This window comes from Hibiscus syriacus, unplaced genomic scaffold, assembly GCF_006381635.1.
Source record: "Hibiscus syriacus cultivar Baekdansim isolate YM2019G1 unplaced genomic scaffold, ASM638163v2 tig00116983_pilon, whole genome shotgun sequence".
NCBI classification, from domain to species: domain Eukaryota; kingdom Viridiplantae; phylum Streptophyta; class Magnoliopsida; order Malvales; family Malvaceae; genus Hibiscus; species Hibiscus syriacus.
The window spans coordinates 1,164,781-1,189,887 of record NW_024063506.1 but is presented as its reverse complement, the minus strand read 5'-3'; the positions used below and the strand labels follow the sequence as shown (position 1 = coordinate 1,189,887).

The window sequence follows — 25,107 nt, the reverse complement described above, 5'->3', positions numbered from 1 at the left end:
TATAATTTTACCACTTGCCAAAGATCTATAACTCTTGAAAATTTAAAAGAATATTTAATATACTTGATACTCAGTAATCTCAAGATTAAAACTTGATTCTTTGCTCATAACCATAAAAGCAACACAAATTTATTTATTGCATAAAAGGCGGAGAAAAGAACAAAAAACAAATTCAAGCAAGATGCTGAAAATGAAAGGTACTACAGTGGTAGGTAACACTACCACTTATTTATCTATCATGCTTCATCATTCCTTAAAGGTCCATGCCCCTGATTCAATTAAATTCTGAACCTTGCATTTTAATGCCCCACAATTCTCAGTAGTATGCCCCGTACTTCCCTTGTGGTAGATACATATTGCATTAACTTCATACCCTTCAGGAAATGGGGGCTTTTTTGGTTTAGATTGAACTGGAGTCACAAGATTATACTGAACTAGTAATGGGAGCAGTTCTTCATATGTCATTGGAATTTCATCAATATGAGCTTTCTCTCGAGTCATTCTATAAGATTTAGTCCCATGATTAGTTGAATAAGACCTCACTGTATTGATCTCGGATTTTCTCTCGACGTCAGTACTATCAAAGCCTCTTATCCTGCCATTCTTGATAGCTATTTCGATCATTTCTCCACACATGACGATGTCAGAGAAATTATTAGTGGCAGCCCCTATTATGTGATTAATATAGGGAGATTTTAATGTATTGATGAACAAAGTAGTGAATTCCCTTTCCGTCAATGGTGGATGCACTTGAGAAGCAACGTCTCTCCATCGTTATGAATATTGTCGAAAGTTCTCGCTGCACTTCATATTCAGGTTTTGTAACGTTGTTCGATCAAAGGCCATATCACTCATGTCCTTGTATTGACCCAAAAAAGCTTGAGCTAAGTCTTTCCAAGAACGTATTTGAGTATGTTTTAGCTGATTATACCATTTGGAAGCAGGTCCAGATAAACTTTCTTGAAAACAGTAAATCAATAACTTTTCATTCTTCACATAGCTAGTCATGCGACGACAATACATGGTGATATGAGATGTGGGGCATGTGGTCCCATTATACTTCTCGAAATCTGGAACCTTGAACTTTGGTGGGAGAATTAGGTCGGGGACCAAACTTAGTTCTTTGGCTTCAAACCCATAAAATGAATCAGTCGTCTCTCTAGATTTTATCACCTCTTCTACATTTGTCAATCGTTGGATAAGTTTTTTTTCTTTTCAATTAATTCATTTGAGTCAGGGACCTCATTACAAAATTTATCTGGCTTCAACTCAGAAGCAATAGGATAATCAGTGGGGAACGAAGCTCCAGCCTGATATTGTGGGTCTTTAACAGTGAAGTGAACTGGTGGTTGGATTTCCTGATGCGCAGAAGTATGCCTCGGAATGTAAACAGATGTAACACCAAGAGGATATGTGGGGTTTTTAACAAGACTTTTCCCAGTGGTCAAATGTTTCCCAATCATTTCTTCCAACTTGTTCAGTATATTGATATGAGAATTTGCGATATTAGCTTCAACTTGTACCAACTTGCTCCTCAATTCTTCTTGCGTCTCTTTCTGCTCTATCTCAAATTTGGCTAGCCTATCCTCAGTTTCTTTATATATTTTCCTTGTGTCGTGCTAAGCGTTTTTGCTACAAGTAAGAACCAAGATCACTTCGGTTGAAATCCTTCTTTTAATGAATGAATGATCTCGATTTTAATTTTATAAAACATTTCATAAATTATTTATATGCATATAACAATATTTAAATAAAACTGAAATGTAAATGTGAAAAATGTAAAAAATGGGAATGTAAATTGTGTAATGTAAAAGTATAATTGCAAAATGCAAAGATGCAGAATGCAAATGCATGTATGAAAAGGTGTTACTCAAGAGTGATCATCTTAGAACATATTTCAATGAACATAAAAGTTTTGGTACATCAAACAAAACTTTACATGTAGGGGATAGCTTTCACTCCTAACTTCTCTATTTCCCTTAAAAGCCAAATTAACTTCCACTCATGCTCAGGTGTGGAGTTATCAATCTGCTTTAATTCTCTTGTGAAGCCAGCTAAGTCCACCAACTTATGAACCACATTGTTTGCTTGAACAACAGCTTCCTTCATGATATTGTCCTTTTCCTTCATCTTCCGTGTCAATTCTCGGAGTTGTGAACAATGTTGCTCATTTTTTCTTATGAGAGAATCTTTATGTTAAAGAAGTTCTCGTACAAGATTCCCATAATCATCTAAACATTTCTTCAATGTTTTGTTCTTAGCTCTAGTGGCTTTTAATTCAGTATCAATATCAAGCTGATGAATATGATATAAGCTTCCATGTTGGTCATAGCACTATTCAACATTTGATTTTCGACTTGACATATTTTCAATTCACTAACAGACGTATTGCATCTTTCTTCTGCAACTCGTGAATTATGATAAAACTTCTTGGCTCGTCCTTCATGTATGTTACAGTTCTTCTTCAATTTGGTGACCCTGTGATCCACTCTTCTGGGGTGTTTCCTATGCCAGCATTTCGAAAGGCTTGACTGATCTTCTGAAAATCTTCATGCATGGTTTTCATTTCTGTGCTCAATTTCTTGTTTTGGTCGTTCAAGTCCTTCAAATAACATGCTTGAGTTTCATAAAATCCTCCACTACTCTGAATGCCCTGATTGTTGTTCTTACCATAGACTGCTTTTGGTATCAATCTGGTAGGATCTTTGTGTAACACTTTTGGTATTAATATAACCGGTTCTCTATGTACAAAACTTCCCTCGATCCTCGTAGTTTCTTCAGGATGTTTTTCCTTGGCCGCATCATATTTTGTTTGATCATAAAACTTTTTGTCCATTTACGATTTCTTTCCAATTTGATGAATAGTCTTTCAAATCAACACCTTTTGATTATGGCATGATCATGCAATGCAAACAAAAGAAATCAAATATAAACAAGTTTAGAGCAAACAATATGTATGAAAAAAAATGAGAAGTGAAAAAAGAAATTGGTTAGCACCAATTAATGGAAAGAAAAGATCCTATTTATCAAAGTTTAAATCCTAACCTCATGCTTTCTAGTTCCATGCTTTGTTTGGAAAAATTAACCTAACTGCATGATTTCTAGTTCACATGCATTTATTCAGAGAGAAGAAAATAATAAATTAAATAAATTAAAAGCTAAAACTTATTTATCCTTTGTGTACACCTATGGACATGGTTTCAGTATTGTCTTAGATTAGGAGAATTTATAGGGTTTATTATATGCAGAGTTTCAGTTCTAGGAGTAAAGGTACTCGAATTGTCCTTGTTGATGCCCCCTTGGGCTGCCAACCCTCAATCCTAGCCCATCACAGACTTAAGTGGATCGAGTTCAATTCGAGGGGACACATTTCTCTATGCCTGACACGGAGAATAAATTCTCACGAAGACGTCGCTTTCACTCCCACTTAAAAGGGACAAGCTTGATTAAAAAGCTTATGTTATGTAATGCATGTGTTGTGTGTGAGGAGAAATGTTCAAACCTCTGACAGACAAATAAAATAATTAATACATGAATAAAATAAATAAAAAATATTAATAAAATAGTATAAAAATAATAAGTAATAAAAAATTTGAAAGAAAAGAATTAAAAATTAAATATATGAATTTTTAATTTCCAACTGATAGAGACAATTTACAATTGATTTTAAAGTTTGACGTTCCCCAGCGGAGTCACCAAGCTGTCGCAACCGGTTTTCGCCCGGGCACGAAATTTTTAACTTGGCGGAAAAAAATAACACAAATAAATAAATGATTTTGTTTTTTAAAAAAATATTTTGGGAGTCGCCATTGACCTTTTGGATCAGGTAGGTCAAATACCTAAAAATTATCTTTTAAAAGAGTTTTTAAGAAAACATTAGTTAAAAGATAAACTGACCTGCTTTTTAACCAAAGATTCGTTCCTTTTAATAATAAAAAGGAATTCGTGGTCGGTTACGTTTAGGGAAGGATTAGCACCCCTACAACGCCCAAAATTGGTACTTTATTAATTATAAATTGTCTCTATTGTTAGAAATTTAAGAATTCAAAGATATATTTAATTTATAATTATGTTATTTCAAATTTATAATTTTAAGAAAATCTATTTATTTATATATATTTATAAATAAAATATTTATTTATTTAGAAATATCAGAAAAGGACTTCTAGGTGCCTTAAGACAGCTATTTTCTTTGATATTAAAAAATAAATAAATGACTAAAACATTTTCTTAAGATAATAATAAAAAAATTATTTTAATATAGTAAGATATTTATTTATTTAAAAATATCAAAAAATGGCTTCTAGGTGCCTTAAGACAGCTCTTTTCTTCGATATTAAAAAATAAGTAAATATTTATTTAAACATATATATATATATATATATATATATTATTAAGATGAAAATAATAAAATAATAATAATAATGAAAGTAATAATTAAAAAAAATAAAATAATATTGTAAATAAACATATAAAATTAAATTAAAATATAAATAAATAGTGACTAAAATAAATAAAATTAAAAATATATATTTAAAATATAAAAAAACAATAAAGCTTGTAATGAAAAATAAATGAAGATATTAAAAATAATGACTAAATTAGAATATATTAAAATTAAACACCCTAATTCGTAATATTATGAAATATAATAATTAATAGTGTAATTTAACCTTAATTATTTATTCAGGGCTAAAATAAAATTTATAAAATTATGAGGGACTAAATCTAGTATTTATCATAAAATATATAAATACTGGTATGGACTAAAACATAATAAAATAAAGTTAGAAGATTAAATTAAAATGATCAAGAATTGCTTTTTAGTGACTAAATTGCAATGATTACAAACTGGGATGACTGCAGAAAATTTTTCACGCGCGAAATTACACAGGTACCCCTCATCAAAACGGCGTCGTTTTGATGAGGGTATTAATAACCAAATAGCCGGCTCTCCTTGGGCTATTATTTCATTTTTCTGGTTTTGCTTCTCTCTCTAAAGAGAGAGAGCTCTCATTTTCCTTCACCGGAGAAGAAAACCGATCTCCGTTTCCGACGACGATCGCCGCCGCCGACCACCGTTTACGGTGGCCGGAAATTACAAAATCCACCCCAAATCGAAGCCCGATTTTCCCTTGTCCTAAATCCAAGCCCCGCTTTTCCTAATAACCCTCTGATAACCCTAGATCTAAAATAAATCAAGGGTTTTTTTTACCTTCGATTAAACGGCGGTTTGACGACGTTTGGTTTCCGACGCCGCTTGGTAAGTCTCTTCACTCTTCTCTCGGGCCTGGTTCAAGTTGGTTGTAAAACGGGCCAGAGTTGGGCCTCCTCTTGGGCTTGTAATTATTTTTTATTTTTTTTAATAATAATAATAATATATATATAATACATAATAATAATGATAATTTTAATAATAATAATAAAATAAAAAAAATTGATGTTTACAATTGTAATAATTCTTATTGGTAATAAAATGGTTTATTTAGTATGGGTCATGCATTGGAAATTAGCCTTTTTGAGCCCAAGTATTCCTCAGGGTTTGCAGAAGGTACTCGGAATACCGGTCCCTGCACCATAGCACCATAGCTTTAGACATGGGAATTCCCTAATAAGATGAGTTCCTTTTATGGAAGGACTTACATTGAATGCTGGATGGCTTCATATGCAGTGCTTGAAGGTAAAATGTCATTCACCGCAACCTCTTTGTTCTCGTTTTTCTTGTCTGTGTGATGTTAAGGAAGCATGAAAAGGATTAAACGATCAGGAACAATGAGTATATGATATAGGAAAGGATACAGTCTTCGAAGAAACCCTTGATCTCGGTGAGACGGTGAGGGGGAAGATCTTTGATGCCGGTGTAATGTTTGTACTCAGGATCATCAGCACAAACTGCAATGATCTTATCATCTTTCTCCCCCTGGATGACAATAATGAGGTTAGCATTTAACACAAACTGAAGGGAACAAGAACTGGCTTGATCATAGTACCTGGTCGATCATGGGCAAAAGTCCGAGGGCTCTGGCTCGCAAGAAACATCCAGGAAGAACTGGCTCCTATTGAAAGAAATGACATGATTTCAGTACTTGTAGATGATTGTTCAAAGATGCAACAATCAAGTTCTTGGACTAAATTTGGCTTAACGAACTTCATGTTGGATTCTAAGATCAGATATGCAGTTTTACCTGCATTATAACCAAACAATCCATGGGATCATTGTCTTCACACAGCGTGCGAGGTGTGAAACCATAGTTGTGAGGATATACCACTGAAGAATATATAACTCGATCGACCTGAGATTCATTCAAACTGTTAGAAAACACAGCATTATGATCACATGGTTGCCGTTTTCTGAGAACTTATATCTTCCAAGGATGTTAATCTTTTCATACCAGAATCATTCCGGACTTCTTGTCAAGTTCATATTTGACCTTACTACCTTTCGATATCTCGACAACCTGTCCGGTCGAACAAGAAATCGAAACAAACAAACAATTAACACTGTTGATACGCGGTAAGAAATGCTAATGTCTATTATTTCTTCATTTTTTCCTAGTCAAAAACAATAATTGCTTATCTGGGACTGGATGAATGTAATGGAAGTGAAATTTTAGCCCTTACAAAGTTGGAAAAAAACACATACACATTGAAAACTTTTGGAGCATCGGGTCCTGCAGACAAATACGTTAGTGACATGTCAGTTTTGCAATCCGATAATTCATTCGGACAATAACGCAAACATCGAATCGATTATTCGATCAATGGATAGGTACCAATATCAAGATCATGCCAAGGATGTGCAGCAACTGATCTCTTGACATAGACGAAAGGATCCTCTCGTTCAGTTTGGGTACTTGTCGTGGACTTCCAGCTGCAGTTCCTTCTGCGTGGGTCATCTTGTTTTTTTTTTTTCACAAGAACAACAAATTGCATCAAAAATTCAATCAAATTATAGTAATTTATCTCAATCTACTCATCAGTTTTCATGGATAAATCAACAAGAAGAAAGCAAATTTCTTACAGAATGAAATTCTTCTGTAGCTTCTTTTCTCAGCATAAAAGTAAACAAAAATGGCTGCTTTTCAGGCAAAACCAAAGTTCAAAGCTTGAACATAAATTCCAGTAGGATAAACAAAATCCATTGGAACTTGTGCCATTTGCACTTAAACCCAGAAATGATACGGCCATGAAATACGAGCTGAATAAACGTGCAATGCATCCTACTATAAAATAAAATAGACAAAACTACAGAAAGGGCTTCCATTATGAATCTAAACAGAGCAGAAAAATGAAAAACAACGCACGTACCTTGGTTGTGGGATAAGAGTACTGTAGAAACAGAAAAAAAGGGTTTTAGATTATTGAGGGACGAGAAATGGGAAATGATGCGTTGATTCTAAAGCTACGGATATCTATAGGTAAATATTTATAGCATGGGGAGAGTTGAAAGTTTGGACAGGAGACAGAACAGGTTGGTCAATGCTTCAAGGCAAGCTGTTGCATGTGTCTGTCGTTGGGAAAAAAAGGGGTTTGGTTTAAGGCTTTTGTCCAATGCTTCACCTTCTCAGCTCTCCCTTTCTTTTTTTCTCTGGCTAGGCTTTTGCTAGTAAATGTAGTTCATTTTCTGCTAAAAAAACTGCCTACACCTAATTAAATAAAATGGTTATATTGAACGGATAAAAAAAAAGTTTCTAAGGCTTCCATCTTTTATATAGAAGCAATCACCTTATTTTAGTGCAATTTTTCTACCCTAAACTCAAAACTCTAAATCAGACTCAATTTTCATACCGTACACCTAGTTGGATGTATTGGACTAGATTATTTGATGGTTTTCAAGACAAGCATAATCATGTTGGTGATACATTATGTGGAAGCAGCAACTAATGTAATTTCATAAAAAGGTACTGAATCCACAAGATGTACATAAAATCTGTATACATATGCAATCAGATGTGAATGCAGGTGATCGGCATACTTGCAGCTGAAATGGACTAAATGGAAATTCCTTGGTTGGGATGGTTTTATGAACAGATGCAATTAAGGCACATGTATTGAGTCAGGAGACATGGATATCATCTGAAGCAGGCTTGAATTTGAAAATGTTTCTTCCAATCCAGGTCCCATTTTGCTTCCTCCAGTGTTTTCTTTTGCAAGGTGAAACAGCTCCTTTGTGACATCGATCATTCCTATTTTGCCATCTCCACCAAACAATAAGCATCTGGTTGCTATGTCTGCTACTATTTCTATTTGCTCTTTGCAAGCTATCGGCTGCTCGTGGTAGTAAAGAGATGGATCCACTATTTCTTCTAGCTTCCCACTTTTGATTTTCTCCATGGCTACCCTTGGCATGTCTGAATAGCTGGTGCCTGAAATTATCTCTAACAATAACAGACCAAAGTCATAGATATCGTTTTTGTAGGGAGTTTCGTAGTTGTTGCGTAGGTTCGAACCGTTTCCAGACCCGGAGCTAAGGAATGCAAAGCCAGCAACCATAACATAGAAGTCCACATCAAGAAAGATGTAGCCGGATGATTTGAGACCACGGTGAAAGATAGGTGGAGAAATCTCATACTGCAAGTATGCTAGGACACTTGCGGTTTCAGCAGCTATGCTTAGCCTTTTGTACTAGTCCAGGCCGAGTTTTTGTCCTTTGCTATTTTGCAGATGTTCCTCCAAGGTGCCGTTTGCGGGATATCTATACACTACCATTATGGTGTAACTGGACTCGATACAACATCCGATTATTCGAGCTAAATTCCTATGTAAAACAGATGATAGAAGCTCAATTCTCGATAGGACATCGATTAGGTCTCCTTCAGTCTCGCACCGCACCTTCTGCACAGCTATATGCGAACCATCCCCAAGGACCCCGGCATGAATTGAACCGTTTGTGCTGTTTAAGAGCTTCTGACTGTCTTCGAATGCTCTGGTTGCTTCACCTAGTTCTCTGTATGTAAACAATCTAGTCCTACAAGCTTTCCGAAACGACGTGGTACTGTGATAATGGTTTTGTTCTAGGTGGAAAGCGCCTTGTTTAACAGGTCGTCTCAGTATGCAGAGGAATAAGAACAAGGAGACGAGGATGAAAAGTAGAGCAAGAACACCTACATGGAAATATAGTATGATATATCAATTCTAATAATGTTTAACAAAATAAAAATATCAGAATAACATACCAGCCAAAATTACAAGTTTCCTTTGACTATGTTTTGGACTGTCACACTCCTCCCCATATGATTCTTGCCCCTCCTTGATGCAGGCTGTCAATGGCAGATTCATACAAAACATGGAAAATAACACTCATTTAACTACAAATCAACCTGACTTGATTACTCAAAAATGAATATTAAACTACTTACATTTCAAGCATCCAGCCCCATTGGCAAATCCATCACCGACGAGTCCATCCTTGCACAAGCATCTGACCCCTGCTTCGACTGCAGTTGCATTCACCATATCAGCATCACTAGCACAAACTCTATGAAATGAATTTCTTGGAACTGCCCACTCCAACGTAACCCCGCGTTTTCCGGTGTTGGTTCCCCGGGAAACTAGCCATGAAGAAAATCCTCTGCACCAAAACTTGGAAAAACTCGAAAACCCATCACCGGAATGCCAAATGTTATGATCGGAAAGCGGATAACAGCAAACAAGGGAGCCCCCATTGTTGCCATCACAACCGGGCACGTCGTTTGTTTCACAACCAACTTTACACAAAGAAGAGTCTTCACAATCGTATAGACCTATGACGTTGTCACACGAGATAACAAAGTAGTCGTTTTTGGTGAAACAGAAGGCGTTCAAGTCGTTGTATTGACGACAACCGGAGGTTCCAGGGAAGTCAACAAGTACACCGTCGGAGAAGAAATCGAGAACTCGATATTTTTCACCGCAGATTTGGAGGTAAAGGCTAGTTGAATTCATTGCACTGGTTTGGGATCAAAAGGGATTGCGTTTTCTGTTCAAACGCCATGGCTGGTTGATTAAGAGAAGAAACAAGAGTAAACGAAACTAAAACTAAAGCCAACATTGCCTTGTAAACTTCTACACTCCCACGTAACCTAAGAATCATATTCATGGCTTTCTCTGAAATATTATTACAACAGTACTTAAAAACGACAGAACCAGCTCCATCTTTCCACGAAGACTGGCGAATCGTTCTCAGGTTTCGGCCGTTTCCAAACAAGACCCACAAATGAGAAGGGAGAGAATAGCCACGTGGCGGGATCAAGTGGGTTGAAACGAATGAAAAACAAGGGTGATGCGTAGAGTAGGAGTGTGGCCATGGAAGTTGTGGAAGTGAAGAAGATTGGTCTGTGGAATGGGCTACAATTGGCACCCCATAGTCATCGAACAGTGTGCAATTTACGTCGGGGGCAGGTTTACGATTGAAACAGCTTAAATAAACGATTAAAATTTTCCACTTTTAACTATTAATTTATTGATATAGCTCGTATGGTATGGAGAGTAGTAAGAAGAGTTTGCATGGTTTTCAAGGCTTCGGTATCTGGGAATTTTATGAAATGTTTGAGGCATTATTTAACTTTTATACCTACTGTTATCAAATTCATAGTCTCATCTATTTTTATTTAATTAATTTAAAAAATAAAAATTTATATAACTTCTAAGAAATTAATTTAGGGAAACGTTATAAAAGAATCTGAAAATTAATAATACCTCAAAATTACCAAAAGATTCACAATGTTTTTTATAATAATTGTTAAAATTATTTGATTGTTTTAATAAAATTATTTTTATATATGTGTTTTAAAAAATAAAAAATTAAAGTCATCAATAATTATATGCAAATGTCAATCATTATTAGAATCATACGCAGTTTTGACGATTTTGAAACAAATTTTTTTATAAGCTAAGATGATTACACAGTAGTATATGTTTAAATACTCTCAATTATTTGAGAATGAACGCTCAATCATCATGCTGCATACGCTTGTACTCGAACTCGTGACCTCTAGGAATAATAACGATTTTGAAACAAATTAAAATAATTAAATTGAAAGAAACAATATACCATATTAAATAATTCTTTTTAGAATAATGGATTTGTTGTATTATAAAACATACATCTTACATGTCGAAGATATAAAACAATTTTAACTTTCAATTGTTAATATTTTTAACACATAAAAAGATAATTTTACTAAAAACACGTATGGTTTTTTTTATTTCAAAATAATTAAAATTGCACACGATTTCAATAAAATTATCTATAGATTTATTGATTTTGTAACCTTGGTCAAAGTCTTTTATGACAAGATTATTAGGTTTTAATAGCCACTTGTTATACCAAATAATTTGACTCCTAAATGATAGCCAGAATTAGTACTGAGCAATACCTTAGGTAATGAGTCTCCAAGTTCATTAACTCCTCAAAAATATGTTGCATTATTAACATTTTGGAAGTAAAAAAAAAAACACAGCAAACAATTAATCAATTCATATACGAATGCCAAAACATATATAGTTAAGGCTTGGAAGATAACAAAATAAGCATAAAAACAGTAAAAATATAAACCAAAGGGGCATCACTTTAATGTCGCATAAAAAAGGCTTCAGCTTGATGCAGGAAAATAATAACAAAGACAAAACGCATGTATTTTGTGCAGAGGGGCCAAAACTAAAGGCCATTCGGATTCTGTACTTTAATGCGTCTATATCAGAGGAGTTCGTAACAGCAGTGGCATACATAAAAGTCCGGGAAAGCGAATCAGTCAATGTAGAATATTAGATAGTACACAACATTACACTAAAAGTCTCGTGAGCTGCGATGCAATGCAAGTCTTTATAATCAACATATGAAGTGGAATATAAGATATGGGGGAAAGCCTTAAGGGATTACATGCAACGAACAAATGTTGTGTTTGTTTATCGCATGCAATATAGTACGTAAACTCAAGTTGAAGCTTCCCCTTCCAAGCGTACTCTCTTCGGGCCTTTCTCTTCGCTTCGACTGCCTGTGTTCATCACTCTGTTTTCCTCGGCTTCCACAGAACACCTTTTGTAAGGTTTAAATCCAGTTCGACTGGCCCTATGTTTCGAATGTCCTAGTCCAATCGTCAGAAGGCCCTCTTCTGCAGTGTTGTTCTGATTTCTTGATAATACATTTTTCTTGACTTCTGGATGATCAGAACAAGAGCTGTTGAGGTCTAAAGCTGATGTTTCTCCATCTTTCTCGACTGGATTTTGCTTGTGTTCACCTACGTTTTCCTTTTGCTGCCCCTTGTTCTTGCCCTTGTGTGAAGGAGAAAAGCTTTGTGGCAATACCTCTCTGGAGAAAAGGGCTTGAAAAGCCTGTCGCCCCTGAAATAAGTAGCGGAGCCATAGAGCTGCAATGTTACAATGCAACTAGAATAATAATTAAGCTATATATGGAAATAGACACATCAACTCACCTCTTCAGATACCCCCTTCCAAGAATCACTCGGGTTGCTACTGCTTCTACTTCGACGGTTACATTCGACTTGTGGATGATTTGCGTCGGCACCGTTTGGGTCTTCCTTGTCTTTTTCATGTTTTTCTAACACATCTGTCTCTACCTCACTACTGGAACTTGTATTGGAGCCACATGAGGAGCGGTCAACTTGTTTTATGTTCTTCGTTTTATTTGCATCCTGAGGTTCAATTACTTTAGCAGCCTTCTCATCATCGGTAGCTTTCACTCCAGTATTCACTTTTGCATCTCCTCTCTCTTCACAGTCAGATGAAGAAGTAGGTGATTTAGATTGTGACTGCTGACCTTGCAAAGCTTCAGAGTATTCAGGGTCTAGTTGTTTGTCCTGCATGGAGAGAGCTTGATCGGTTTTATCATTGTGTTCCGTCTTTGCAGTTGGAGCTTTACCATTCTCCATTGGTGGAACTGCAGCAGTGGATGCAGGAGCACAGGTAAAGCCTGGGTGAAGAGCACATACAGGAAGCAGTCCATGTGCGGCCCACCATGCAGTGGCAGCAGCTACAGTTGCAGCCGCAATTGCAGCCATACTTGGAGCAGAGTTCAGTTGTCTGGGTGAGAAACCGCCTAGGCCGCTTGTGGGAGAATCGCCAGAACAATCAACATTTGCATATGGCCAAAATGTAGCTGCAAAGCTTGCTGCAGCATGAGCAGCTGGATTCTGTAACAAAGTAGATACAATGAGACTGGAAAAAGTGGAGACATGTAGAAATGATTGACAGTCCTCTTGATTGAGGCGAAGATGCAAAAAGGGAGTATGAAAAGGTGACAATGCCTGATGAGTAGATCTTGGGGCAGAATTCTGATGTTCGGTAGTTGCAGATGCACCTGGATTTGTAAACAAGTTAGGTCCATGAACATCGCTATTAGCGTGAAATATAGAATCCTGAAATGACATATCCAGGGAAGGATTTTGAGCACATGTTTTCAGGCTTCCATCTAGGACATGCACTGCAACATGTCGAGGATAATTTTGAGTGGCTTGCATCTCATCTGCGCATAAAACACCATCCGAATCATCTTTTCTCTGGCCTTGAGCTGGTTTCTGATATGAAGTGCAAGAACTCTCCAAGTTTGAAGCCTTACTTGTTCCATTATCATGAATAGTCTGCTGGACAATAAGTTCATAAGCTTTATAAATTTCAAGCTCAAGAGTAACACAGTATTCATGTTTGTCATGATTTATTACCTCTTTTAGAGAAGGTACAAACTCCCTAAATGTGCAAGAGTTTATGAGTGCTACTGATCTTGGTATAAAATTCTTAATGGAAGACGCAGAGGAGCAATTCACTTCAAGGGGACGAGTGAAGACCTCAGAGCAACTCTCATCTTGGTTTTCTTTCAGATTGGTTGCCTTTTCATCTCCATTAGGTCTCTGACAAACAAGATATATTTGAAGCTTAGGCAAAAAAATAAAAAACATAATTAAGGGCATGAATAAAGTAGGTGAGGAGGAGAAATTAACCTCTGGAAGTGGTTCATTCTCCAAGTCCAACACTTGCTTGCAACACAAAGAAGATATCGGCATTTTGGGTTTTCCATCATTAACGCCCTCTTGAACTGTGTTAGCAACACCGGATTTTCGAGGATAAGGATTGGTTGGCTTTCTTTTAGGACGTGGAGGTGGAATTTCTATGTCAAGAGCTTGACTTATCGGTACACCTTTAGCAAGTGCCTCCTTCTCCAGCTGAGAATGTCGTCAGTAGTATCAATAAAATGAAAATTACAGAAGAGAAATGTAGCAGACATACACACAGGCTACAGTTGAACATATACATATGCAAAGATTGACTAAATAAAAAAAAGGGGTTGGTTTAGCCAAGCAGTTAGTTTTGCTTGGCTAAACCAAACCCCATTTTCCAAAGAGAACTTTTAAATGTATTCATAGAGGGAGAGAGAGAGGATTAGTCTATATAGATGCAAAGAAAAATTACCATTGATTTCTAAAGAATTGCCGTTTAAGTTCCACATAAATAATTTAATCTTTCATAATACCAACTTATCCGTATAATGTGAATCAAACTATCCATGATGTTCTTTTTCACGTCAAATTGAGATAACTGATGATTAGTACTTCAGACTGAAGAGAGTATTTAGCAAAGCTTTAATCATAATGGTCTTGAAAAATCTTGGTTTACTAACCTTGCTGGTAAGATTCATCAATTATGAGCTAATCGAAACATTGGAAACTACTACCAATAGAATGTGAGCATTTGACTGTGAAATCAAAAGTTTGAAAGGAAACAAAAAGGAAGAAGAAATGCATTACCATGTACCTAATTTTCACATAACAGGCAGTTGACTGCCAATAACCTGCAGGAAATAAGTCTTTAAGAGAAGAATCCTGTAAAATTTTATGTGTGATTCCTACAACTGAAGATGTATACCACATTCACTAAAGAAGGATAATCTCTTAAGATGGATCTATGGAGGTGCATACCTCAAGTCTAACATCATAATCAGCTACAAGAAACATCTAACAGACATGTCGCTGCTAAGCTTTGGCTGCAAAACTTAAGGTACTATTGGGAAGATTGATCCCTATATTATCGCCTAGTAGGTATAATCTTTCTGATGAAAAGAAAAATATGCAGATCAGAATTTTATGTTCCACACTACCAAGAAAGAACTTATCTTTATAGATGTATGATCCTCAAACTTTATCAAATCCCAGAAATGGAAGGAAAAAAAATTCTTATTTTTAGATCTAACTACTTTCTGGTACAAACTTGGTAGTATTGCTAATGTTTAAACAGAATTAGTTTTGAGTTACGAATCTAAAAAACATGAGAGAGAGTGTTAGAGAGAGAGTGGGTGAGAGAGAGAGTGTCATAGGTGGCCAGTCCTCCGGCGAGGATTGGACAGTATTTGTGGACAATTTGAGTAAAAGGGTAACATGGAGAACAGTAAAGGAATTATTTCAAGCAGGGGAGTGTTTTGCGTGTCTATATTCCGAGTAGATCTAACAAGCCGGATTATAGAAACCATACGTTTGCTTTCATCCAGTTTTCAAAGGAGGATGGGTTGAAGAAGGCGATAGCAAATGTCAATGGTATATGGTTAGATGGTAAGAAAATCTCGGTAGGAGTGGCTAAGTATCAGAAGCAGAAGTTTAGGCAAGTTGTTAGTAGTAATGTCAGAAGGGATGAGGACAAGTTGATCAAGGGAGGAATATGGAGAAAAAGAGTTGGACCTGAGTTCTTCAGTCGACTGAGGGATGAGAGATCGTATAAGGATGCAGTAGTATCTTATGATGGGCAGAAAGAAGGTCTGGCGTGTAAAGAGATTCAGGAGGGTCATCCAGGCAAGGATGTTGGGTTGAGGAATCTGTGGGAGATGCATATCCCCTCGGATGAATATGACTGGGTTAAAAGATCACTAACTGGGATTATCAAACCCCATTTAGATTTGGAAATAGTAGTGAAGGGACTGGCTAGCGATGGGATCAAGGTCAAGGGAGCTAAATGGGGTTATTCATGGAACTCGTGTATCTTAACTTTTGGTTCGATGGAAGAGTTCGAGGAGGTATGGTCGAGCAGACGAGAGGAAGTGGCATTCTGGTTTGATTGGCTGGATCCACTTATGAGTGTGGATGGTGTCCCAATGGCATTCTGTTCAGTGGAACTGCTCGGAATGCTGGAACGCTCCTTTTATGGAAAAGCTGGTCTCAAGATGGGGGAAGCTGGTGTGTATTCACGAGTCGACGACCAGAAGAGAAGACTTGGCGGTGGCTCGGGTCTTGCTGAGGGTGGTCAGTCCTTTTGATATCCAGGAAACTGTTACATTGGGTTCATATGGGAGATCTTTTAAGGTAAAAATTAATGTGGGTTCGGTCTATACAAAACTGGAAAGCTCTTCAGTAGAAAATTTTACGGTGGCCGGAGATGGTGAGTCCAGAGATGAAGCTTCATCAGAGGAGAAAGAAGAAAGGTTATCAGGCGGGGTAGGTAGTTAAAAATTGTGTGCTGAGGACTATAGGGACACAGTAGATAGGTGGTTGGTAGAAGACGTCTGTAAAACAGTGGCAGGCGGCAGTGGAAGTCAGAATTTAATGTTGCAGGAAGGAGAAGGTCAACCTAGGGGTTTAAAGATGTCAGAGCTTCCAGAAGATTTGAATTTTAAAGGGGATTACAGGGGCCTTGGTTTAAGGGATGATCCTTTAATTGATAGTGATAAAGCCCAGTCAGAGGACATGAGTGAGCCCAACTCAAACAACTCAAGATTTTCTCCCTCTGGGCCAGATGTTAATTTATTTAATTTGGGCTATGGTAATCATAAGGAGGCTAGGGTGGAAGTTTTAGGAGAACAACATCAACCTGGTTCGGTCGAACAATTTATGCAAAATGTGATTTTTGTTTCGACAGACTTAGATTCACTTCCGATTCTTGGTGGGGCTAAGGACAGTTGGAGTTCAAAAAATTAAAAAGAGGAAGGGTTAAAGAAGTAATAGCTCAGGATAAGGAAGTTAGCAGTGCAGAAGGATCAGAGGAGGCAAAGGAAGCAAGGACAATTCATATAGGTAGTAATCAGGAGATTGGAATCAACAAGAAGTCTTCTGCAAATGTTTTAAGGAGTTGGTGTCCTTTAGGGCATCTGTCTAATAGTCTGCATATGAGAAATGCATCGATAGGAAGGTGGAATTCTGGCTCGATCTCAAGAGTGTATCGAAGATCTAGAGAAAGAAAGGTGTGGTTTAACCCGAGTAGAGAAGAAGGAGATACAATCAATGGAGCATACTGACCATAAAAGGATTAATACCGATTCTATGATGTGTAATCATTCCCTTCCTGCTATTTTGGAGGGAAGATCCATGGGGGTCGAGGAGGAAGGTGGCTCGTCATATTTCTGCAGGTGATCATTTACAGCTTTCGCGGAGTGTAAAAGGTGTTGCAACAGTTTGTCAATCTGGATCAGAGGCTAGGAATGAGAATAGAAGAAAGAGAAGGCTTTTGATAAGAGAAGCTCTGGATGTGGTCAGTCCTGCTACTGTGTCTTCTACAAATTTCTCAGTCTTTTTGGAGGAGGCTTTGGCTACATAGGAAGTCAGTAAAATTTTGGGGATTTTATTCAAAGAGGGGAAGAAGGCATTTTTGGAGAAAATTATAAATTTGGAGGGTTTGGATGATAGTAGGGGAGGGTTGAAGTCGGGGGAGTAGATTTTTGGATGATTTTCTGCTTCGAGGTTTTGGTTTCATAATTGTATTTATGATAAAGACTAAGATTATTTCATGGAATGTCAGGGGTATTGGTAAAACGGAAAAATCGAGAGTTATTGCTAATATGGTTAAGAGGCTCAGACCATACATACTTTTTATTCAAGAAACAAAGTAAGAATTTTGATCCCATAGTCTAAGGAAAAGGATATGTGGAAGTATTCTTAATGGAGGATCTTTCGCTCCAGCAGTGGGGTCTGCAGGTGGTCTTATGGTTTTGTGGAATGATAAGGAGTTTGAAGTTTCCAATAGCCATTTAAGTGGCAGATTCATTGCAGTTTTCGGGAAATTTAAGAACTCTAGAGAAGAGTGTGTGATTATTAATGTGTATGGCCCTTCCATTGATTCTAAGAAGGCGGAATTTTTCAGGGAGTTGCTGGATTTTGTTGCTGCTCAAACCGTGTCAGTTTGCATTGGGGGTGATCTTAATGTGTACCTTGATCCGGCAGAGAAGTTGGGAAAGTCCCAAAACTGGCTCTCCATTGATATTCTTAGGAATTTTTTGAATCAATCTAACTTAATCGATCTTCCTTTGGTTGGGGGAAGGTTTACATGGTGTAACAATAGAGAAGCTTCTACTTGGGTCAGACTAGATAGGTTCCTAATTTCTGGGAATTTTCTGATATGTTTTCCGAATATCGTCCAAAGCCTATTACCGAGGTCTTATCTGACCACAATCCTATTTCTTTGGAGGAAAAATCTGTGGATTGGGGTCCTAAACTGTTCATATTTTTTAATTACCTGTTAGAGGAGGAAGGTTTTGAGGGCTTGTTTAAATCGTCCTTGGATAATTGGAGGGTGAGTAGGAAGAGAAGGGGTATTTTCAACTTTTTACAAGGAGTTAAAAAATCAATCAGAAACTGGTCTGGCAGAAAATTCCATAGGATTTCTGGGTCAATTGCAGATTTGGAATTGAAGATTAATGATCTTGAATTTAAAGCTCAAGGTGGTGTTCTCATCCAACAAGAGTGGGATCAATTAAAGCAGTCCAGATCGGATCTTTGGAGGCTGTATCGGATTGAGGAAAGTGTTTGGTTTCAGAAATCAAGGGCAAAATGGATTAAGGATGGGGACAGAAATACAAAAAATTTTCATCTGTCTGCGCTCAAGAGGAGTAAAAGGAATGAAATCACATGCTTGAAGATTAATGGCTCGATTGTCTCAGATCCGCAATCGATCAAGTCTCATATTGCGGATTTTTTTAAGAATGCCTACAGCTCTAAGTTAACTATGGAAGTTGTTGATTTATCACTGGATTTCGCAAAGCTGACAGGGGTCCAATCTTCAAAGTTAGAGGAGCAGTTCTTAGAACAGGAAATATGGCAAGCGGTTGCTACCTCGGACAGTTCTAAAGCACCAGGACCGGATGGCTTCACCATGGGATTTTTCAAGAAATTTTGGCCTAGTTTGAAGGAGCATGTTGTGAAATTTTTTTTGGATTTCTTCTTAGGCAGGAAATGGGATCATGGATCAATCACGCGTTTATTACGCTTATTCCGAAGAAGCTTCATTCGGACAATGTGGAGGACTAGACCTATTAGTCTAGTAGGCAGTCTCTATAAGATTCTCTCTAAAGTTTTATCTAAGAGGTTGAGTTACTGTGTTGGAGATATTATTAGTCAGTCACAGTTTGCTTTTATTCCGGGGAGACAGTTGTTGGACTGCGCCTTCATCGCGAATGAAGGTATTGACTATTGGAGAAAGAAAGGGCGGCAAGGGGTTGTTCTTAAAGTTGATTTTCGAAGAGCATATGACTCTGTGGAATGGCCAATATTATTTAGAGCAATGGCAGAGATGGGTTTTGGAAGTAGATGGTGCTCGTGGATTTCTTAGTGCCTTTCGACAGCCTCGATATCGATTCTTGTTAATGGGTCTCCTTCGTAAGAGTTTCCAATGGCCAAGGGTCTAAGATAAGGTTGTAGCCTCTCTTCGCTCCTGTTTAACATTGTTGGAGAGTTGCTACATTTAATGCTCTCTAAAGCAATTGATAAGGGTTTATTTCAAGGCTTTGTTATTGGGAAACCAGAAAATTCTACTACATTGTCTCATCTTCAGTTTGCCGATAACTTAATCATTTTTTGCCAAGCCTCTCTTCCTCAGATCAAGAATGTTAAAAGAGTGTTGGGAATTTTTAGTTTGATGGCAGGTCTGAATCTTAATTTGGCGAAGAGCAAGCTATTGGGAATCAATATGGAAGAGGATGTTTTAACAGATTGGGCAGCACAAATGGGTTGTTCAGTAGGTTCTTTTCCAACAGAATATTTGGGACTTCCATTGGGAGCTAAGAAAAACTTGGAAGTTTTATGGGATCCAGTTTTTCGAAATTTCAGTGCTAAGCTTGCTGGGTGGAAAACTACATGTTTGTCATTGGCTGGTAGACAGTTTTATTGAAATCGGTGTTAACTTCCTTACTAATTTTTTTCTTATCATTGTTCAAAATGCCATGCAAAATAAGTAAGAAGTTAAACTCGTTAATGCTAATTTCTTATGGGATGATAAAGAGGGAAAGAGGAGAATTCATTGGGTAAACTGGAGCACGGTTTGCAAGCCTCTGAATTGTGGTGGTCTTGGAGTTCTAGATTTGAATCTCACCAATCGGGCCCTTCTTGGCAAGTGGGTGTGGAAATTCGCCAATGATAAAAGTTCCTTATGGAAATGTGTGTTGTGCAGCAAACTCAAGGTTAATTGTAATACAATGTCTATTAGGGAGGTTCCTCACTCACAATCTTCTTGGATTTTAAGAGGTATTGCTAACAATTACTTGAAGAATGATTCGGAAGGTATGAGCTTTAGATCAAATTCGAAACTGATAGTGGGAAATGGACAATCCATCTCTTTTTGGAACGATGTATGGGCTGATGAGTGCTCTCTCAAATCTCTTTTCCCTTGAATCTTTGTGCTCTCTCCTAATAAAGAGGGGAAGATTGCAGAGTTTGGCAGTTTTGAACCAAGCGGTTGGGTGTGGAATGTTCAAACTAGGAGTTTAAGTGATTGGGAATTGGTTCAATTGATGGATCTGATGTCTAAACTAAAGGACATTCAACTTTCAGAGTTGGTGGAAGATTTTCTTTTGTGGACTGCAAGTGGAGATGGTCTGTTTTCAACAAAATCATGCAGAAGTTCTCTTGGCCTTGTGTTGGGGAGTAATACTTTGTGGTCAAAAGGGGTTTGGATGGGATTTGCTCCACCTCGGGTGGAAGTATTCCTCTGGCAGCTTGCTCATCAGAAAGTAGCAGTCAAAGCTGAGTTGGTTAAGAGAGGTTTACCACTAGGAGCCGACATTCTTTGTCCTTTATGTAAGGAAAAAGAGGAATCGGTGTAGCATTGGTTAAGAGAGGTTACCATAGGAGCCGACATTCTTTGTCCTTTATGTGGAAAAAGAGGATCGGTGTAGCTTTATTTTTTCTTGCGTTTGTTGTTTGGGAATTATGGAATAATTAGCTAGTTTATGGGATGTATCGCTGGTTTTACCCCAAGACCCTCCTTCTATTCTTATTTCCTGGGGGGAGTTGAGGGTGAACTCGATAATTTGGAAGTTTATTCCGGGAGTCATCTTTTGGTCAATTTGGAAAGTTAGGAATGCTATGGTATTTGAAGATTCTCCTCTTGACAGATTGTCTTTGTTCTTCATTGTTAGATTCAAGCTTTCTAAATGGTTTCTAGCCAAATTCCCTAAGATTACCATTCATGAGGATGTGCTGATTGGTAATCCTTCTGTGGCAGATGGAGTTACACCTTTTAAAGACAGAGTTTGTGATGTTTTTAAGTGGATTCCCCCTCCGGTTGATTTTCTTAAATTGCATGTCGATGGAGCTGTTAGACTAGATGGTTCGGGTGGAGGAATTGGAGGTATATTAAGAGATTGGAATGGTTGCACCCTTTTGACTTTTTCAGAGAATGTTGGCGTAGGAACTCCTCCACTTGTTGATTTAAAGGCTATTAAAAGAGGCATTGAAATTTTTTTGTCATCTAGTTGGGAATCTATCGGGTCGTTGAGAGTGATTGTTCATCTGCAGTGGGTGGATCCAGTCCCGGTTTTGGCTCTTGTCTTCTTCTCTCCTCTAGTTTATCAGATTTCGACTCTTATCACTGGGAAGGTACATTCAGTGAGGTGGATTCCAAGGACGTGCAATGGGGAGGCGGACAGTCTAGCAAAGAAGGGGATAGATTGATTGTAAGGTTTAAAATGTGGTTTTTTATGGTCCAGTGAGTAGTATGTTCTACCAGGAGGAGTGGTTAAGTTTTATGTAATGTATTCTAGTGTAATTGTTAAATTTTATGTAAATGTTTCTCCATTAATAAAAGTTCTAAGGCACTCTTTTCCTCCTTCCGCTGATTAAGGAGCTTAATTTCAAGCTCCATTAATCAAGAGGGGGGTTTTTAACGAGGCCTTCCATTCTTATCAAAAAAAAATGTTTAAAGAGAATAACACCAGTAATATCAACATATATAAATCAAACAAAAAGCGGTGGTAGATTAACTACAAAAATTACATCAGCAAGTTCAAAAGCGACCTATCGTGTATGCCTTGTGCATTAAAAGCTGGAGAAATACATAGTGATATTAGGAAGTAACCATTTTTAACATCTTAAAAAATGAAACATTGCCTTGTTTTTCAATTACAGATCACACTCCAATGATGATAAGCCATCTTGCACAGCCAATCTCATACAGAGACTACATAAATAGAATTCAAATTGCTGACATCTCCAAAACCAAATTTGTAGAGTTGCTAAAGACTCTCACCCTAAATATGGTTTGAAGAAATTGGTATTCAGCAGCTCAGATTCTCATTTAACTCAAAGTTTCTGCCTTTCTTAGATATTAATAAATAAACTTCAGTGTGCTTCTTCGCATAATTGGTCATATTCTTTTTATCTCAGTGATATACGATTGATGTTTTTGGCACAGATAGAAATGTAATCTATTCATATATTAGGTATCAAGTCTTTCTCCTCAATCTGTTTTTTGAATGTACCAAGGAAACTTCTTATATCGCCTTTTTTGTTTAAAATAAAAAAATTGCTTATACAAGGGGGAAAAGAAAATTAGAGGATTATCATTAAGATTTCACAACCATTCATGATAGTGCAGTTGATGAATCCATATTTCAAATATTTCAAGCAGAAACAAAATTTAGGCAGCAGAAAAATACATTGAACATAGGCATAAGCATAAACAAGAAGGCACCAAATGACCTTTGAAAAGAACTTTTGAGCATGACTCCTGATCTGCACTGCAGTCTTTGTTCCTATGTGTTCTGCAAATCACCATGGAAACAGAAAAGGGAAAAATATCTCCAATCACCACAATAAATAACAAAGGTGTTTCGTTTCAGTCCTAACAAACATATCCAATAAATCTTGACCTCTATCAACAAAACAATAGTTCTAAAATGACAGCTGCAATTGAAATATTACTTTTCCTCAGCACCCCACCGTAAAAAGAAAACTAAGAGGGCAAGCAAGTGAAAACCTTCAATGCGTTGCCAAGCTCGTCCATAGAGCTTCAAGGCCTCTAGGAACCTATCATGCTCCTCCTCAGTCCATCTTTCGCGTTGTTTAGTAATAGTATAAGGCTTCCTAGTCTGTCATTCGACATAAAAGTTCAATACAAAAACTGCATTTTTACAATTACAACAAGCATAATTTAAAAGCAAAAGTAAGAAAGAGAATTTTATTTTGAAATTTGATACCTTAATAACGAGTTCTTCTCCAGAGGAGTATGTGTTCATTGACAGGACCTGGGCAGCGTCACCGCCGCTTCAAATCCTCTCTAACGAGCAACGCGTAAAACACAAACCTTCTTTCATTTCTTTCTAATACTACAAATAGTAAAGCCGTTTTTGAACACCACAAAACCTGATGACTGCTATTTACTACTGCAAAAACACCAAAGCCAACAACAATCGATAGAGATCCGTCTCTGATTTTTATTGCTATTCCAATTAATATTACTAAGTATTTTAACTAATCATATAGTAAACTTAGAGTGAAAGCTAAAATCTATAGGAAATTAAAATTTTAAAGGTAAAAAAAAAATTAAGTCTTTCATTTCTTTCTAATACTACAAATAGTAAAAGCCGTTTTTGAACACCACAAAACCTGATGACTGCTATTTACTACTGCAAAAACACCAAGCCAACACAATCGATAGAGATCCGTCTCTGATTTTTATTGCTATTCCAATTAATATTACTAAGTATTTTAACTAATCATATAGTAAACTTAGAGTGAAAGCTAAAATCTATAGGAAATTAAAATTTTAAAGGTAAAAAAAAAATTAAGTATCCACCGTAACAGAGAGAAGAGACGGCTTCTTCCAATGAACTTAAAAGAAAATTCCGTTATTCAGAATCCTCACCAAAACGAACCCCGTAGACGCCAAAACCTATCGAGAAATGAAAAGAAAAAAAAGCTTTAATTAGTAATCAACAGCACACTTCCGCACATCATTAACAGCCAAAAGAAATCAAATTTAATAAAAAAAATTAATTCTTTACCTTTGTTTGGTTGCCAGGAAAAAAAAAAGAATTCAGTCACTTTTCTTTTGTCTCACTACTCAACTGCGTATAAAGAACGTGATTTTAAGCTCAGTTGAGCACAAAACGGAGAGTAGAGAAGGAAAGCCCTATAAATGCGGTGGAAAATGGAAGTACCTTGAGCGATAGCCATGGAGGATGAGAACACTGGAAGCAACGATGACGCGTGAAAAATGGGTTATCCAGAAGCTCGTCGGAGACCTCGTTGCTTCCGGAAATGAGAAGATCGGAATCAGCAGAATTTGTAGAAAAACAGTCAAAGGGTGAAGAAAACTCGAGTAAAGCGAAAGGATGCTTATTTCATTTGGTGAGAACTAAAAACACTAGAAAACCATAGCTCGGAGAAGAAGCAAGAAGAAATGTCAGCCACTACAATTTCATGTGGATTTATTATTTTCCTGGAGAAAGTTTGAAAATCAATAGAAATTGGGGGAGTTTAATTTGAGGCTGGAAAAGAGTGAACGGTAGTGTGTACAGAACGGAGAGAATGCATTGGCTGTTGCCAAGTGGCCGTGATTTAGTGGCCGGTTCAACTAAACCCCACCCTTGCGCTTTTTCCCTTATTTGTTTAATAGGTTTTTTTGCTTTGTCTGTCTTCTATTGGCCTGTTTTCTCCCTGCCCCTGGTTCTTTGCTTCCATCTTCAAATCTCAACCACAAGTTCCCATTGCCTTGAGGTTAAGTCCGTCAAAGTGACTCCAGCTATGCCACATGGTTCCCGCCGGCGAAGGATTGCGCATTTGTGGAATGCGTAATCGGTACGTGGCGGTTTAAGGGTAGATATGGACTTATGGAGTCAAAACGACGCCGGATCGTTATCCAGATTTCCCGTGATGATTATTTTAGCAAGAAATATAGGCTAGGGGCATGCCATGCTCCCTAACT

At 37.2% G+C, this 25,107-nt stretch overlaps 2 protein-coding genes, 2 long non-coding RNA genes and 1 pseudogene across 8 annotated transcripts; 1 reads left to right on the top strand and 4 right to left on the bottom strand.

The window, feature by feature from the left end:
* Positions 1 to 5,451: 5,451 nt before the first annotated feature.
* LOC120192923 (soluble inorganic pyrophosphatase 1-like) lies at positions 5,452 to 6,209 on the bottom strand. The gene is made up of 5 exons (XM_039195600.1): positions 6,186 to 6,209; positions 5,991 to 6,056; positions 5,800 to 5,920; positions 5,644 to 5,725; positions 5,452 to 5,570 (listed from the first exon to the last, which is right to left on the bottom strand). Exons 1-5 carry the CDS (start codon positions 6,207 to 6,209, stop codon positions 5,510 to 5,512), a joined length of 354 nt encoding a protein of 117 aa, XP_039051531.1. The 3' UTR covers positions 5,452 to 5,509.
* Positions 6,210 to 6,231: 22 nt separating this feature from the next.
* On the bottom strand, positions 6,232 to 6,911 carry LOC120192893. The gene is made up of 4 exons (XR_005522813.1): positions 6,774 to 6,911; positions 6,644 to 6,671; positions 6,393 to 6,458; positions 6,232 to 6,293 (listed from the first exon to the last, which is right to left on the bottom strand). It is a non-coding gene; the product is annotated as an uncharacterized LOC120192893 (long non-coding RNA).
* Positions 6,912 to 7,933: 1,022 nt separating this feature from the next.
* Positions 7,934 to 10,030, bottom strand: LOC120192901 (annotated as a pseudogene).
* Positions 10,031 to 11,677: 1,647 nt separating this feature from the next.
* LOC120192942 (protein LATE ELONGATED HYPOCOTYL-like) lies at positions 11,678 to 24,595 on the bottom strand. 5 transcript variants are annotated; one of them, XM_039195613.1, is made up of 11 exons: positions 24,341 to 24,594; positions 24,185 to 24,247; positions 23,977 to 24,072; positions 23,378 to 23,563; positions 23,158 to 23,269; positions 22,881 to 22,942; positions 13,935 to 14,156; positions 13,659 to 13,844; positions 13,245 to 13,577; positions 12,414 to 13,130; positions 11,678 to 12,321 (listed from the first exon to the last, which is right to left on the bottom strand). In XM_039195613.1, the coding sequence occupies exons 4-11, from the start codon at positions 23,414 to 23,416 to the stop codon at positions 11,914 to 11,916; spliced, it is 2,079 nt and encodes a 692-aa protein (XP_039051544.1). In that variant the 5' UTR covers positions 23,417 to 23,563; positions 23,977 to 24,072; positions 24,185 to 24,247; positions 24,341 to 24,594; the 3' UTR covers positions 11,678 to 11,913. The 5 variants fall into 5 exon arrangements, with proteins under 5 accessions (XP_039051544.1, XP_039051543.1, XP_039051541.1 ...); XM_039195612.1 differs by having other exon boundaries at positions 12,414 to 13,577; positions 24,341 to 24,590; XM_039195610.1 differs by having other exon boundaries at positions 12,414 to 13,844; positions 24,341 to 24,595.
* Positions 21,206 to 22,194, top strand: LOC120192943. Its single transcript, XR_005522817.1, has 3 exons — positions 21,206 to 21,217; positions 21,699 to 21,701; positions 22,118 to 22,194. It is a non-coding gene; the product is annotated as an uncharacterized LOC120192943 (long non-coding RNA).
* Positions 24,596 to 25,107: the final 512 nt, after the last annotated feature.